The following is a 14944-nucleotide window of genomic DNA, read 5'->3' as shown; positions in this document are numbered from 1 at the left end:
CGTTTGAGAACATTTAGTGATTTTAGAGGGCATTGCCTGAGCAATCTTGTTTTTGTACACAAAATATTTATGTTATTAATTTGACTTTTAGCAATCAGAGGTCATGATGCAGCAGGAAAATGGTGTGTGTGTGTGTGTGTGTGTGTGTGTGTGTGTGTAAAAATGTGACATTTTTACAAAATAGTAACAGACATGTGATTCAGAGTAAGAGAAAGCTAAAGTGTTAATACTGACAGATAAATATTTACATTTGAAAGTGCTGGTTTATGTGGGAAATAAGGAGGGTTCACGCAAATAAAAATGACATGCAACATTAACAATACTGTATTCAAGAGATGAATGATGACAACTTATCATGTAAACAGTCAAATTTTTATGTAATAATATTGGTTTGCCATCTTTAGAAACTCATGACCTCAAAGCCTCATTTATAATTTATTGTTAGAAGATCAGCAGAGCAGTGACTGGTTCTGCAGCACCACTGTGTGGTTAACTGGTGTACACGGGGTAAACTGTCAGTTTCTCCACAGGCAGTCGATATTCAGGGACAGCGCAGTGGCAAAAAGGATTACGTTCATATGCTGTAAATCAATGCAGTTGCAAAACTGTGCAGACTTGCTCAGCAAAAGATCTCCTGCAGGGTATCAGAGAAAAAGATTTCACATGTGAGAGTAATAAGAATGACAATGTGGTTTGTTTTATCAGCAGCGCAGGCAGCGGACTGATTAACGCCTCTGCAGAGAGTTCATAACACAGGCCACATGTTCACAAGAATGGAAATTAATCACGAAAGGTCACATTTTCTTTGATGTAAAAAAAAAAAAAAAAAAAAAAAAGCACTAAGTCTGATTTATTATTTTGTTAACTCAACAAATTATAAACATGCCAGGGACCCAAAACACAAGAAAATGACCATAGTTGCTAAAACCCTACAAATCTTTAGGGATAATCACTTAAAAGAGTTGTTTAAGGTAGCATTATATCTCTCTCTCTCCACACACACACACACACACACAATAATTACATGCTGAGTGACTTTATTGCAACTTGTTTGTGACTTCACTATGAAAATATTAATTCATGTTTCTTTGCGTAACAGCATTTTCAATTGGTTTTCTCAGCTCGTCTCATCATATACAAGTTACATTACCATAAATAAAACATTTTCAGTGAATTCACCAGTGAATAAACAAACTCCAGAGGACTAAAGAAGACACACTATACTGACAACAAATGATGCCACACAAGCAGTATTTTATTTTCTGTGTCTGTTCTGACCACAAACCAGTCAAAACTTTAAAAAACAAATTGTGTCAGACGTGTGTCCTCCTGTGAGAGGAAAACTCAAATCTCAGTAGCTCAATCTCCACACAGCTGACTACGGAGGCTCTACGAGTAGCTTCCTGCCTCAAACAGTTTGATGACGATGGCTTCGTGGGGCTGCAGCTCCAACGTGTCCAGAGTCATTGCTCCTAAACGGTCCATTCCTGTGCTTGACACAAACACTCCAGCTTTAGGTAGACTCGGGGCCCAGGCAGGATCCAGGGCATGAACCTCAGGCCCGACGTTGAGCAGGATGAGGAAGTGAACACAACCCCAGGAGCGCAAGTAGGCCAGGACTGCAAGAGATGGAGGAGAGGGTAGCGTGGAGGTGGAGGAGTTGGTGGAGGAGTTGGTGGAGGAATTGAAGGGGAGGAAAGTGAAGCTGCCGTACAGAAGAGCTTCTTCTCTGGCTCTGGAGCGACTGAGGGAGGTAAAGAGAGCTACAGCTAAACGCTTCGCCTTCTTCTTGTCCTGAGGGAGGGATGGTAGAGACAAGGGTCAGACTGTTAATGACGTGATGTGAATGGACGAACTGGCTTCGTTACTCACTGTACGAGTGTCTGATGGTTCATTCATCTCTCCATGTGACGAGCCGGCCTTCAGAGACACGTTCTGTATGGAAAAAAATATTTGGTAACATCTGACTTTTGAAATGGATAGTTAATGGTCCTCAAAGTCCTCAGGCAGGGCCTCACCTGTGTTTGGTCGATGTCTTCGTCATACTGGACTGCAGGGGATCCTGGCAGCGTCATCATCAACACCAGAAGTAATTTCTTCAAGTCATGAGAAGCTTTACCTCCAATCTGCAGAAACACATTGCAGTTGTATAATAACCTAACTGACAAAATAGTTGCAGTTTTGATAACTGAGTGACTTAAAAGCAAAGATGGCAAATATTTTCTGCTAAAGTCTCTCCAATGTGAGTTCATATATTTACAAACTGATGTGTTACTGTTGCTTTTCTTTGACACACAGTATGTTACTCAATTAAATACCTTTGGATCAGATAAAACCAGATATCTGAAAAGCCGCCATGGACTCTTTTGGGCGTTTCTCACTTTTTTTCTGATGTTTGGGACCAAACAATAAAATTAATTTGATCAAAAAAAAGAATCAGATTAGTTGCAGTCCTACATTCAGTATATTCAACTTATGCAGGCTTTGTAAAAGTATGTAAAATTATACCATCAAGTAGTATTTATATGCTTTCTAAATGAAACATTTCTGCCAAATAAAATATATAAAAAAAGGGAAGACATAGGTATTTAAAGCTTCCCCGTCGTTTTATAAAACAAATCTTACTCAGACTGTACTTTGCCACCAGAATATACAAAAGGACTTTAATAGAAGTTTATTATGTACTGAATTATGCTCACTGTATGTGGTCCCTACACATACGGTATGTCTTACCTTCCAGCTGGGCCATATATCTTCTTCTCTTGTTTGCAGGCGTGTCTCTATAGCAACAGCAACTTCCTGAGCAGATAGTAGGTGAGGTGAAGATGGCAGAATCGACTTCATGACCACATCCACCAGCGTAACGTTGTTTAGAGGAAACAGAGCGTCTTGTGTCTGTTTTACCACCACAATCCTGAAGAGACACACAGACAAAAAAATTAAACCACCTTGGAGCTTCATTATATAAACGAACAAAGGCATCTGTCCACATCTGCATGTGTAACGATACCTTTCCTCCTCCTCCTCCTTTTTGCTGAATTCCTTGAAAACGCCTCTCCACTCCAGCAGAGTCTGAAATGTAAATATTTTATTGGAAAATTAGTTTGTGGAAACTCGGCGCGTTAGAATACAAAAACACTACTGAGCATCATTTTACCTTTTCTGAATACGCTGCATCCGTGTCACAGATTGCAAAGCCGTCCACACCCTGCTCCAACCAGAACCGGAGTACATGCTGTGGAAGAAGTATCGTTATGTTATACTACATCTAGCCTCACTGAGAATTTAGTAGCATGACCAGAGAATAGGTTTGTACATGTACTGTGTTGGAGGGCTCTTCTGCATTTCCTGATACATCTTGAGGTCCCAACAGATCCAGTTGACAGAAGTCCAACACCACTTTGAGACCTGCAGGAACAATAAAAAAAAGAATTAATCATCAATTCATGCAGGAAAAAAAAAAAAAAAAAGTCTTATTCTTAGTCATTTACTTGCCTGCTTTATTGCTTTCTGCAAGCAGATGTTGGATCTGAGCCAAAGTGCTGTACCTTTCACCAGTTGCAGTGACATTGAAAGGAGATGCCTCTTTATCAAACAGACCCTCCAGGATTAGGGCCCCTATACCCAGGGACCTGAGGTACGGAAGCTGCTCACACAGTGCTTGAGAGATCAAACATTAAACTGAGTTAGTAACGTTTCATACCAACATCATTCCTCACTTCATTTGTGCCTATTTTTAATCTCAGTACACTTTTTAGTCATCATTTATGTTTGGTTCACGCAGAGTACTAAATACATTGCTTCATGTTGCAACAGATGATCATAACATATGTGGTGTTCTTGTTTTTAAAAGGTAACTTATCTGTTCTCAGTAATTTTCTGCTCTGATGAGAGCCATGTGCAGCTATTTAATGTTAAGTAGAGATGAGATAAGATGCGTTCTCACAGTGATCAAACAGCCCGATTTCCGCTTTGTCAAGGATTGTGGTCTGATAAAAGATTTTCGAACACTGTCTAATTAATAACAGCCACCTGGTTCTCACAAACTGCGTTCCCACCAACCAACCTCTGAGCAATGCATTACTTAAGCTACAGTATCAATGAACATGACAAGGGCCTTTAAAGTGGGCTCTCTTTTTCTTTCTTACATGATCTTGAAGTTTTGTGTCAAAATCTACTTTTAAAACCATATTTCAGTTTTGGATTTATATTTAACCTTATTCTTGAATTTGTGTGCTAAATATAAATATGAGCTGCCACTTTACTGTTATGAATTGGCACTATACAAATAAAATTTAATTGAATTGAATTAAATTAATAAATCCATATAAATAATAAACATAACATAACAAAAGAGCCGGCATTCCCATCACTACACTTTACACAGAAAGTGTATGTGTCCCCCCAAAGCATGAACGATACGTGGGGGTCAGTCTGGAGGTACTGTCATTCCTTTAAGTGGCCACCAGGAGGCAGATAGTCAAACTGAATGAATGTGCTCCTCATGAAGGTTACACATTGACAGCACCTGGAACAATGCGCATTGTTTTGGGGGGCTAAAACAAAAAAACAAAACTTTCTAAAATATTGCTCCTTTCTAAAAAATTATACCGGTATTTCCTCACCATTGACGCCCCCTGACTCCTCGGCCTGCCCCTCGGTGAACAGGTCGGGCTGCAGCTGATAGAACAGCGACTTCTGCCACCACCTGAGCGGCGTCGCGACCGGCCGGGGGCTCATCACTACGATAGCGATGGAGGTGGCGAGCATGGCCACCCAGGCCAACCAGAACAGCAGCACCAGGTAACAACGCACCTTCCTCCAGCCCGGCCCCCCCGCCGCGACCTCCAGCTGCTGCTTGCTCATGGGCTGCCACTCTTGGACCGACTCCGGCTCTGGCACCGGGATGAGCAGCGGGGCCGACTCCGAGGCTACCTCACTGCCCGACAGCCCGGGACCTGGCACTCTGCCGTACCCGGTGTCTCCCGCGTTCAGAGGCATCCTGCCCGGCTGCAGGTAGGAGGACATGTAGTGAGATTAATATTAATATAAACAGACAGGCAACTTATAGCAGGCAGAAGTTGGCCAACTGTTGCTGAAGTTTGTGTTTGGGCCTGTTTGTTTCCATACCGCGCTGCCTGTCTCCTCTCTGTCACTCTGTTCCATGTGAACCACGGGAGGACCGCAGATGGTAACACTGCTGCAGGATTCAACCACCGTACTCAGAAGTACTCAAAACTTTCCCCCTGCTACTTCCTGTTATACAGGTGTTTCAGTTGATTCAATTAACTGCAGGTCACGTGACACCCCACAAATTAATCACAAACCCTTTCCTAAAGGCCCCAGTGAAGGTTTCCCAATAGAAGAAGAAGAAGATATGTACTTTATTAATCCCCTATTGGAGAAATTCTTTTTTTCACTCTTTTTTTATTCTTACACACACACACACACACACTTGGGGTTAGGTTGGCTTGCTCAAGGGCACCTCGGCAGTGCACAGGAGGTGAAACTGACACCTCCAGCTACCAGTCCACACTCCACATTGTGGTCTGTGGGATTTTGAACCGGCGACCCTCCGGTTCCCAAGCCAAGGCCCTACACACTGAGCTACTGCCGCCCCAAACAAAGAGGGATTTTCAAAGTAAAATGAGTCACATTTTGGAATATATCCATTTGACCTGTGCTGTCTTATTTTAGCATAATCATATATTTCCTTTATGTTATTCAAACTTTAGAGCAGGGCTGCCCAAGGAGTTAGTGGCAAGACGAACTGACCCCTGACTTTACTTCTTATCACTGTACAAAATACAGAATGTTCTTTAATTTTACATAAATAAATAAATGAACACCAAACTTAAAATAGGATTATGGATGTTTATATACTCTATGTGTATCTACTTTCTAATATTGATGGCTGTTATTCTATCAGTCTGATAGTATCCCTTTGATCACAGCTGACTAGTTGATCCTTCATCACTCTTCATATCTATTTTGATTTCGTATCTATTTTATTAAGTCTCTGTCTGCTATTGCTGCAGCCATCTTGTCCAGGACACTCGTGTAAAAATAGATTTTTAATGTCAACGGGGCAATGTCCTGGTCATATAAAGTTAGAGCCTGGACTGATACCATTTAAAAAACATTGGCCTCATAAACTTCCCCCCAAATGCATTGACATTTCTGTTAGTTCCTATAAAATGTTGACGTTTTGTAGATACAAGCTTTACCTGGCAGTAGTTGCTGGTTTAGGGGCCCTCTGGTGGCCATTAGGCTGTAAACAGCTGCTCTGGACCATAAGGCTCCGTTCAGGTTCAAACCCAGCACCATCCTGCTGTAAGGCAGCACTAACCACTTTGTCCCCCATGTTGCTTATAAAAACACCACCCAAACACAGTCACAGTCATTACTCACATTTTCTGTCCGATGTTTCTTTCTTCTTTCTTTCTTGCCTTTCCCTTTGTTCTCCTTTTCCTCCTCTTCTTTTTCTTTTTATATTTCTCTACAAGCGTTCCCAGCCGAGCAGTGCCGTCCTGAGTTGAATATTTGAGTGATCTGACTTGTCAGGCGTGAGGAGGTGAGAAGGACGCTCTGTCCAGTGAAAGCTCCGCTCAGTCAATTAATACAGAGGTGCCGAGCCTCACCACACCCTCTCAACACATTCTGAAGAACCCATGACTGCCACAGAGAGCCCCCGCCACCCCACCCCAGCCCGGAGATCTTCATGTGGCAGTCTTGACTTTGACTTGAACTATCTTTTTTTAATTTTTATGTATCTCCTGTGTAGTTTTCAGTCAGTGTGACGAATGTCCCACACACTTTTATTTGGTTTTGAATGTTTGAATGAAATGCAGAGAGATACAATGAGAGATTAACTCTAGTGTTATGTTTCAGGCATATATTTTTATATATTAGCTGAATAATACATTAAATTAAAGGTCCAGAGTGTAACATTTATGAGGATCTATTGGCAGAAATGGAATATAATATTCATAGGTATGTTTTTAGTAGCATATCATGAATAGAGGAATTGCGGCCACCTTTGTTTCTTCTGCACACTTCACAGCCCATTGTCATTCCCAGGTTAATTACAGGTTGAAACTAATTGAATACTGCAAGGTAAATCATACACACTGGTCCTTTAATTGGAAATACATAATAATCTGGATAATCTACTCATCATTTGAGTTTTAAAGCTGAAAATACCAATCGTTTGCTGGCTTCAGCTTCTGAAAATGTAATAATTTGCTTGGTTGTTTTTTTTTCCTTTTATATGGTCTAATTATTAAATGTTGTTAATTCGATTTTTTTTTTTAAATTTCTGACATTTTATAGACAAAGCCATTAATCAAGAAATGAATCAACAGATGATAATTAAATCATTAAAAACCTAAACTACTGTAAATCTTGATACAATAAGTGTATCTAGATGTCATAAACATAATATTGTAAAATGAAAAACATATCAAAAACACATTTTGTGAGGTTTATAATAATGGAACAAACCACAGTAACATTGAGCTCAATCACGTTGCACACATCTTTTTCCTGCAGCAGAACAACTTTTTAAATCACACGGTGACGTAACACATGACACATCCCCTCTAAAGTGCCATGGGGGTCCACGTTTAATGAGGTATGTGTGCTAATTCCTGGGAACATCTCATCCTCTTTACCTAGTATGGCCCTCTACCGCCCCTCCATCTCTTTCTCCAGCTTTCTCTTGCGTTCTTTATCCTTTTGTGTCTCCCCCTCTGGCTTTCTTCTCTTGTGGCATACGTTTATGTTCCTGCTGTAACAAGTCATTGCTATCAATATCACCGTGCAACCTGACAGCATTGTGCAAACTAATTATTTACTGAGAGATACTGCGTTCCCTCACGAGACTCTCTGATACACATGTAGCCCATGTGTGGAGCACATAAATTACATCCAAGTTGTTTTTGAAGTGTGCAATACTATTTTGGGTTTTTGTGTGATTTATTGCTTTAGAATATAGGAGTGTCAGATCATTAGTTTCCACACTCAGGCCACAGTTTGTATACAGTATCATCCACACAGTAATGTAAAATGAGCTGCCTTAAACAAAACAGAAGCCTCTAGCATATGCATACTGTTTTATGGTAAAATATTTTTGTTTTATATACTATTATTAAAATTAAACATATATAGAGAGTACCAGTTTTACTAAAGCAACTCAGTGATTGACAATTTGATTTCAATTTCACTTTAATTGACCAGAAAACAAATGCTCAAAGAGAATATTTTGCACAAAGTATCCTTCATTAGCTTAGTGCTCATCTAAAATGTAGAGTTTCTCGTGAAGCTGGTCTCCATGGAGATGGTGAGGCTGGTGATGATTCTGTTTCCACGGTAACAGCTTTAGGTTGAGTCCTCCTCCGATCCTTCAATGTCCTTTAAACGTCACAAGACAATAATGTTACTGGCGCTGAATATCTGAATTGTAGACGTCACTTTCTTTTCCAGGCTGGCAGCAAGTACTTTTATGTCATTTTAAAAAAGTTCATGAGTTATGATTTAATCTATTTCAAAATAAATTCTTGAATATCTACGTTATGGAATATTATATATGTTTTCTAATGTTTTATAGACAAACTGAGTAATCAATTAATTGAAAAAGTAATAAAACATTTGGCGCAGACCAGGAAAATTGTGTAAATTGGGCATATAATTGTGATACTGTAGACATTTTTAAAATTGTCTTTACCTATCAACTTACCATTGGCTCCTGAGATCTGAGAGTCATGATATGTTTCTGATATGCAGAGATGATACAGTCTCGCCTGCAAAGAGAGAAACCGTTTTTAATATGTTGAAAGTATTTCTGTTTTGATTACCCAAAATTGTTCCTGTGTGTTTCGGAGGGGGCGGATTAATTGCTCAGACTCACTTGCTGGTGATGCCTCCTCCTGGTGGAAGCCCTGGCATCTCTTCTGCAGCCAGAAATTTGATGACATACAAAAGGTCAGGGTCCTCATCTCTGGACCTCATCATCTGGATAATTTCTGTGAAGGACGGAGTCAAAACGGTTATAAAGGAGTTAGCAAACAGTAGTCTGAAGTGTAGTGTTTTTTTTGGGGGGGGGGAGTAACTCTTAAAGGAAATCACCTTCCACTTTCATATCAATCTGTTGCTCCAGCTTTGCCTCTTGCTGCAGTGCCTCCTGTGACACCTGGGGGGCGTTGGGGAAGCAGACGATGATGATGCTCATGTTATCCAAGCTGCCCTGCAGAGGGAGACAGAACACAGAATTATTAGTGAAGCACTAAAACAGCAGTTTAATGTATGTTAAATCAGTAATTAATCCAATAATATAATATATTATAATATAACTTGCATGGGTCCCTTTGCCTGCATTTGACTACTTTTACTTTTGATGCTTTAAGTAAATGTTACTGATGATACTTATGCAAACGTTTTAATCCAGTGTTTTTACACTGTTGTTCTTTTACTTAAGGATCTTAATACTGCTTCCTCCCTTGAAATCACTTAAAATAGACCTGTTGAAAGGGAAAATAGCAGGGGACTGAGGTCTGTGGCAGGTTGGATGGAGATACAGTATATTGTGGTTTGAACAATATATATTGTCCAAACCAAAATACCCTATTGCAGATATATCTTTATTAGTGCTTAGTTCACCCAAATGCAGCAAAGAAATGCCAAAATGAAGTGATCACAGATTTACAACTATCAGCCTGTTGGTTATGACGTCAGAGATGCGAGGAGTAAGGCTCAGTGTGTCCTGGAACATGCAGTCTTTCAACAGTACAGAACAGTAAGCCCTTTCAGGTGAAATAAATAGCAGCCCATCCCGGCCAGGATAAAACCTCTGAGCCGGTGTGCATAGATCCATAACACTGAGCTCCAGTCAACACACTCGCATTCAGTCTTAATCCGAGCCATGTGTAGCATTTCTCCGCTCCTATCCCATGTCCCCAGCGTGTCCTAATACAGCTATTTATAGGGCGGGCTAAAGGCTCATGGGTGTTCAGATGGGCAGCTACTAACAAGCATTAGGAGGACCTGCAGGATAAATCTACTTACATAACAACGACAGGGTGATTCCTCCTCACAGAGACCCTGCCCACGGTCTACACATGCCCACAACACCCACTTCTTAATGTAAAGGTCCCCATTCATAAATCCTCCTGCTGTAACACAGTGTGTCGTAGAAAAGTCCTATGAGCTGAGTTTAGGCTACAGGACACTACTACATATACACAGGTGTTGGGTAGTTAAGTAGATGAACTGAAATGTTTTTCCATGATACAGTTGATCTGTGCTTTTGGTTAACATGTATGAGACAGATAAGATGGCGGCTCTGACAAACGTTAAATAAGACACTGTATGGAAACGTAACTTATACGCTTTGGATCAAAATGTTTCACTGTTTCCACAAAATGATCACAGCAATCCTCATCCATCACCATCTTTATCAATTCAGCATGCAGTCGTAGTTTGGGAAGCTTATGTTTTTTTGCACTGCCTGTATTAAGGTCCCTAGAGCACATTGACCCATAGCTATGATTCACATAAAGGTTTGATACATTTTATTATGGCAGAATTCAACATTTGAAAACTCCAGCTTCATTAATACATTTTTGTAAACTGAAAGTTTTTTGTTGAAAGTAGCGGTTGTCAAGGAAATGTAGATGTTTGAACTTTTTTAAGATTTAAAGTTCAAGAGCAGCTACTAAACGTTTATGTGGGGTTACATTGTTTTGTCAAATACTGTTTCTAAGGTCAAGAATCAACCTTCAATCTCAACAGCATTTTGACATGAAATAGTAGGTTAAACACAGGTGTTACCAATGATACCAATGAAGGTTCAGTTCCAGTCAGGTCAAACAGAGTCAGGGTGCTGCTATTGTGAATGTTGGCTCACTGGAAAGGCTGATACACTAAATGGAACAGAACCTTAATTAGTATAATTGGTAACACCTGTTGTGTTTACGCTACTATTTCATGTCAAAATGGGTGCTGTGAAAAAAGTGCTATTGGTACCTAAACTCAAATACTAAATTTGCAGTAGTATTTAAAATTTCCAATCCCTAATCATGACAAAGCTGTTTAAAATGCCTTTATGCTGAGGTATCATCTTTTTGCTCCCCTTTTTCATCAATTAGCAAATTATTTCGATCTGTTTCCGTGATTCATCCTTCCTGTATTTTGAATATACATATATCATAACAACTATAACCATAACACATAATGAACCTTGTTTGTATGCTATAATTGTGGTGTTGACATCTCACCTTATAGAGACAGAGGTCAATGACCTGGGTGCAAATCTCTCTCAGATCATTGCACACCAGCAGACGGCTGCGCACAAAGGCACACAGTTCCTCATTACCAATGGCGTCCCATACACCGTCACAGGCTAGAATTATGAACTCGTCTTCGGGCGTCCTCTCCAGCTCATACACCTCTGGCTCCGGTGACACCAGCTGCTCTGTCTGCGGCCTCCAGTCCACCTCCTTGAAGTCAAAGTCCCCCAGTGCTCTGGAAACAGCCAGCGAGCCATTCACTCTCTGCAGGGTCACAGAACCACCAGCGTTCTGGATGCGCTCCTTTTCTCTGGGGTTGAACGGCTTGTGGTCCTCCGTGTAGAAGACCACCTGGCCTTTATGGCAGAGCAGGGTGCGGGAATCCCCACAGTTGATGAAGTAAATGTAGCGTGGTGAAATCATGACGCCTGCCGCAGTGGAGCCACTTCGGTCCCAGTTGTCCTGGCGAGCCAGTTTGTGCATGTGGCGGTCGATGTCCAGGAAGCCTTCACGGATCCCCTCCTTCACCTGCTCGGGGTCCTCGTTTGCTTTCACTCCACCTGTGGGAAACCAGGGGAAAACATTTGGTTTTAAGACACAATTCTGTATAGTTTCTGGCACTGCCATGTTGTTTGTTTAGGGGCTGTAACACACGGACCCAGGTACCACATAAACTGGGGTTCTGTCTTGTGTTTGATTTGTGAAATCCGTGGCTCACTTTCACTAACATTGAATAGCCCACTGGAAATTAAGACATCCACTACAGAGAGAAAACATCATCTGTGATGTTGAGGTAAAGTGGCCCCAGTGCAACAACATGGCCGCCATAATGATGCTGAAGTGTCAAATACAGTTTAGAGCTGGATATGTTTAACCTTTATTCAACCAAGATAGCTTAAGAATATCTTTTTTGAAGGTAATGGCAATCAGTGGCAATGACAGGTAGCAGTAACAAGAATTGCAGACAAAAAATGACTGTCATGTAATTGTGATTGTTAATCTTCTCTCATATGGTTACCGATCAGTTCACGGCTCTAAATTTATTGGAAATATAAATGCAGTAAGTTTTCAATTTAAATGACGACTTTGTTAAAATGTTCTGGTTCTACCATATATGATATTACATCACATTAATTTGGCAGATGCTTTGGTGACTTACAGTAAGTGCATTTAAACTCAATGAACAAGAGCTATATGCCACCTGGACGTACATCCCCCTTCAGTACAAGTTTTAATCATGTTGAATAATTCGATTCATCGTATTAGTCACTAATTGTCCTGTACCTGTTCGCAGGATGTGCTCCAGCAGGTTTCTGGAGCAGTACTGGGCCACTGTGGTGCCTGCATGTCCATCAAACACAGCAAAGTACCCCCACTCTGACAGCTCTCCTTTCAGCTGGGGCATGCAGGTGTGGGCATCCTCCATCTGAGACCTCCAGCCCTGCATGCTCGCCACAGCATAGTTCACCAACTGAGAACCCCCCTCTGACACTTGCTTCTCCAGGATGGGACGCTCCAGGTATGGGCTCGGCATCGAGTCGTCCTCATCTAAACTGTCCTCCTCCCCAGAGCCTGTTTCCTTGGCCCCCCCTTTGAAGAAGAAGGTGACCATTTTTTCTGTCTCTTTGACCAGCTGGCGGAGGAAGGAGGGCACCTCCACGTTGCTGGCCCGCCTGGCCGTCCTCATCGCCCCACGGAGACTGCGCTCAAGCTTCTTGCTCGACCTGGCAGCAGCCCGTCTCCTCCTGGTGCCCTTCCTCCGGCCCTGTGTTTTCCGCAACAGGTCCAGCGCAACAGTTAAGCTGTGGCTCGTCCAGCAAGTAAATCAAAAGTGACTTTAAATAAGAATGATCCTGTTAGGTTGAAAACTTGGTTGGTTTCCTGTTAAGAAATTTCAGGGCCATTTTTGCATTCCTTAGCGTGTCGGTAGAGAATCCTTCTTCTTCTTCTTCTTCTTCTTCTTCTTCTTCTAGGTGTCTCTCTGTTTCTGTTTCTACGTCTCCCTCCTCCTGTTTACCCGTCCTGTGTCAGCCCTGTGCTTCTATTGGCCTATCTATTTGTGTTGATATATCCCTCTGCTCTGCCCCCACCCACTGCCTCTCTCCCTCTCCCTCCCTCAGTCTGTGTAACACTGCTGGATAATCACCTGGCCTGTGTTTGCAGACATGCATGGATTATCAGCACAACGTTTTACGCAACACAGAGGGATCCCATAATCAGCCGTGCACGTCTGTATGAGGATTTTATGTCTGAAACACATTTTTTTTAAATCCAATTAACTTCATTATGTATTTAGTCAGCATTTAGACAATTTGTCTTAGTGACGGACAATCATGTACACTTGTTTCTACTGCATTCATATGGGACTTTTGTGACATTGTAGGACAAGTTTATGAGTATATTGTATAAAAATATGCATGAAGTTCATTCTTTACCTTGGAAACAGCAGTTAACAAATCAACCACATATCAAGGTCCGTCCGGTCGCTCTTGTGGAGCTTTTGATCATATCACATGGTCTTTATGAGCAGAGGAAGTTTGACTGGCGTTCTCAAGGACAAGAATAAACTTTGAAATGAACACACAGTAGGTTAGCCAGCTAATATATATATCTTTGGGCTTAACTCAGGATTTCCGTTATCATAAAGCTTGGTATCACCTTGGTGTTATCATCTCCATGGTAACCTGTGCTGCACAGCTAGGAGCAGATTCAATTTTTTAAAAAATGACGTCATCTTTTCTACAGGAACCTGACGTGGACAAAGTACTGAGATTACAGTGTAAGTAATAAAGACATTTTATACTGTAGATCAGTAGAACTACTTGACTTAATTGAGATTGACGGACTTCTAACCAACAGAGAAATAGTTAAGCACACATTCTAGTATGTTACTATGATTATAGCTGCATATTAATTACACACACAGTTAATTAGCTCAGTAAATTATAAATGCAACATTTTCTGTGACCTTACCAGGCTTTCATTTACTTTACTTCGGGCTTATCTTACTTAAACAGTTTTCAATTATAGAATTCATTTGTATTCCTAATTAATCATAATGAGACTAGAAAATCTAAAATTACAAACGGTTTAAAAATGGCAGTATAATAATTCCTAAACTTATGTATAACCTTGTGTTTATTGTATTATTCCAACCGTTTCTACAGTTTCTTATTATACCCTTGCTGTGTGATTGCTCAGCGTCACTTTTTGCTACTGCCATAACCAAATTTCATCAGTGTTTGAGCCCATGTGATATCACGTAGCCAGACTAAGTTGAATTTTCTTCTTTATACAGGCAGGAGGGAGTCCTTTCAAATGGACTTTGAGGTGGGATTGTTTAGTTTGTATATAGTCCAGCTTTCAGACTACACAGTGATTTTCTCATTTTTCTGTCAGTGTTTGCCACCATGAACTCTTGATTTAGGGTCAAATAACACTCCAACTTATTTGAGGTTTAGTTGCTTCTTTTCGAATATGTCCTAATTTTTGTTTAAAATATAAGCAATACTAAGAATACACACATAAATACGAAGTCACTTGGCAATCTTTAGTCGTGTTAAATTGTGTTATGTGTTGGCACAGCTACTCAAACTCCACCCCGTCCTGTGTGTGACTTGCTGATTCCATGTTGTCCCTGCATGACAACTGTGTGTCTT

At 40.9% G+C, this 14944-nt stretch overlaps 2 protein-coding genes across 5 annotated transcripts; both read right to left on the bottom strand.

Moving 5' to 3' along the window:
• Window positions 1-1234: 1234 nt before the first annotated feature.
• si:dkey-202g17.3 (4F2 cell-surface antigen heavy chain) lies at window positions 1235-6559 on the bottom strand. 3 transcript variants are annotated; one of them, XM_051396930.1, is made up of 10 exons: window positions 6412-6559; window positions 4626-5010; window positions 3496-3660; window positions 3317-3408; window positions 3158-3235; window positions 3011-3072; window positions 2734-2914; window positions 2019-2126; window positions 1873-1935; window positions 1235-1794 (listed from the first exon to the last, which is right to left on the bottom strand). In XM_051396930.1, the coding sequence occupies exons 2-10, from the start codon at window positions 4999-5001 to the stop codon at window positions 1390-1392; spliced, it is 1530 nt and encodes a 509-aa protein (XP_051252890.1). In that variant the 5' UTR covers window positions 5002-5010; window positions 6412-6559; the 3' UTR covers window positions 1235-1389. The 3 variants fall into 3 exon arrangements, with proteins under 3 accessions (XP_051252890.1, XP_051252889.1, XP_051252888.1); XM_051396929.1 differs by lacking the exon at window positions 6412-6559 and adding an exon at window positions 5131-5710 and having other exon boundaries at window positions 3323-3408; XM_051396928.1 differs by lacking the exon at window positions 6412-6559 and adding an exon at window positions 5131-5593.
• A 1649-nt stretch (window positions 6560-8208) lies between these two features.
• ppm1na (protein phosphatase, Mg2+/Mn2+ dependent, 1Na (putative)) lies at window positions 8209-13300 on the bottom strand. Of its 2 annotated transcripts, XM_051396934.1 has the most exons (6): window positions 12570-13297; window positions 11274-11845; window positions 9127-9244; window positions 8909-9023; window positions 8738-8801; window positions 8209-8412 (listed from the first exon to the last, which is right to left on the bottom strand). In XM_051396934.1, exons 1-6 carry the CDS (start codon window positions 12970-12972, stop codon window positions 8380-8382), a joined length of 1305 nt encoding a protein of 434 aa, XP_051252894.1. In that variant the 5' UTR covers window positions 12973-13297; the 3' UTR covers window positions 8209-8379. The 2 variants fall into 2 exon arrangements, with proteins under 2 accessions (XP_051252894.1, XP_051252895.1); XM_051396935.1 differs by lacking the exon at window positions 8738-8801 and having other exon boundaries at window positions 12570-13300.
• Window positions 13301-14944: the final 1644 nt, after the last annotated feature.

This window comes from Dicentrarchus labrax, unplaced genomic scaffold (assembly GCF_905237075.1).
Source record: "Dicentrarchus labrax unplaced genomic scaffold, dlabrax2021, whole genome shotgun sequence".
Taxonomy (NCBI): Eukaryota; Metazoa; Chordata; class Actinopteri; family Moronidae; genus Dicentrarchus; species Dicentrarchus labrax.
Note: the sequence above shows the minus strand (reverse complement) of the source record. Positions and strands in the feature narration are given on the sequence as shown.

Coding starts and splice junctions, on each gene's coding strand:
- ppm1na (XM_051396935.1), bottom strand. CDS start 12,972: ATGAGGACGGCCAGGCGGGCCAGCAACGTGGAGGTGCCCTCCTTCCTC. Junction 11,846..12,569: donor GGAGCACATCCTGCGAACAG/GTACAGGACAAT, acceptor GGTTTCCCACAG/GTGGAGTGAAAGCAAACGAG. Junction 8,413..8,908: donor GGAGGAGGCATCACCAGCAA/GTGAGTCTGAGC, acceptor TGACGTTTAAAG/GACATTGAAGGATCGGAGGA.
- si:dkey-202g17.3 (XM_051396928.1), bottom strand. CDS start 5,166: ATGGAACAGAGTGACAGAGAGGAGACAGGCAGCGCG. Junction 3,236..3,316: donor AGCCCTCCAACACAGTACAT/GTACAAACCTAT, acceptor CTTCTTCCACAG/CATGTACTCCGGTTCTGGTT. Junction 3,073..3,157: donor ATGCAGCGTATTCAGAAAAG/GTAAAATGATGC, acceptor TTTACATTTCAG/ACTCTGCTGGAGTGGAGAGG.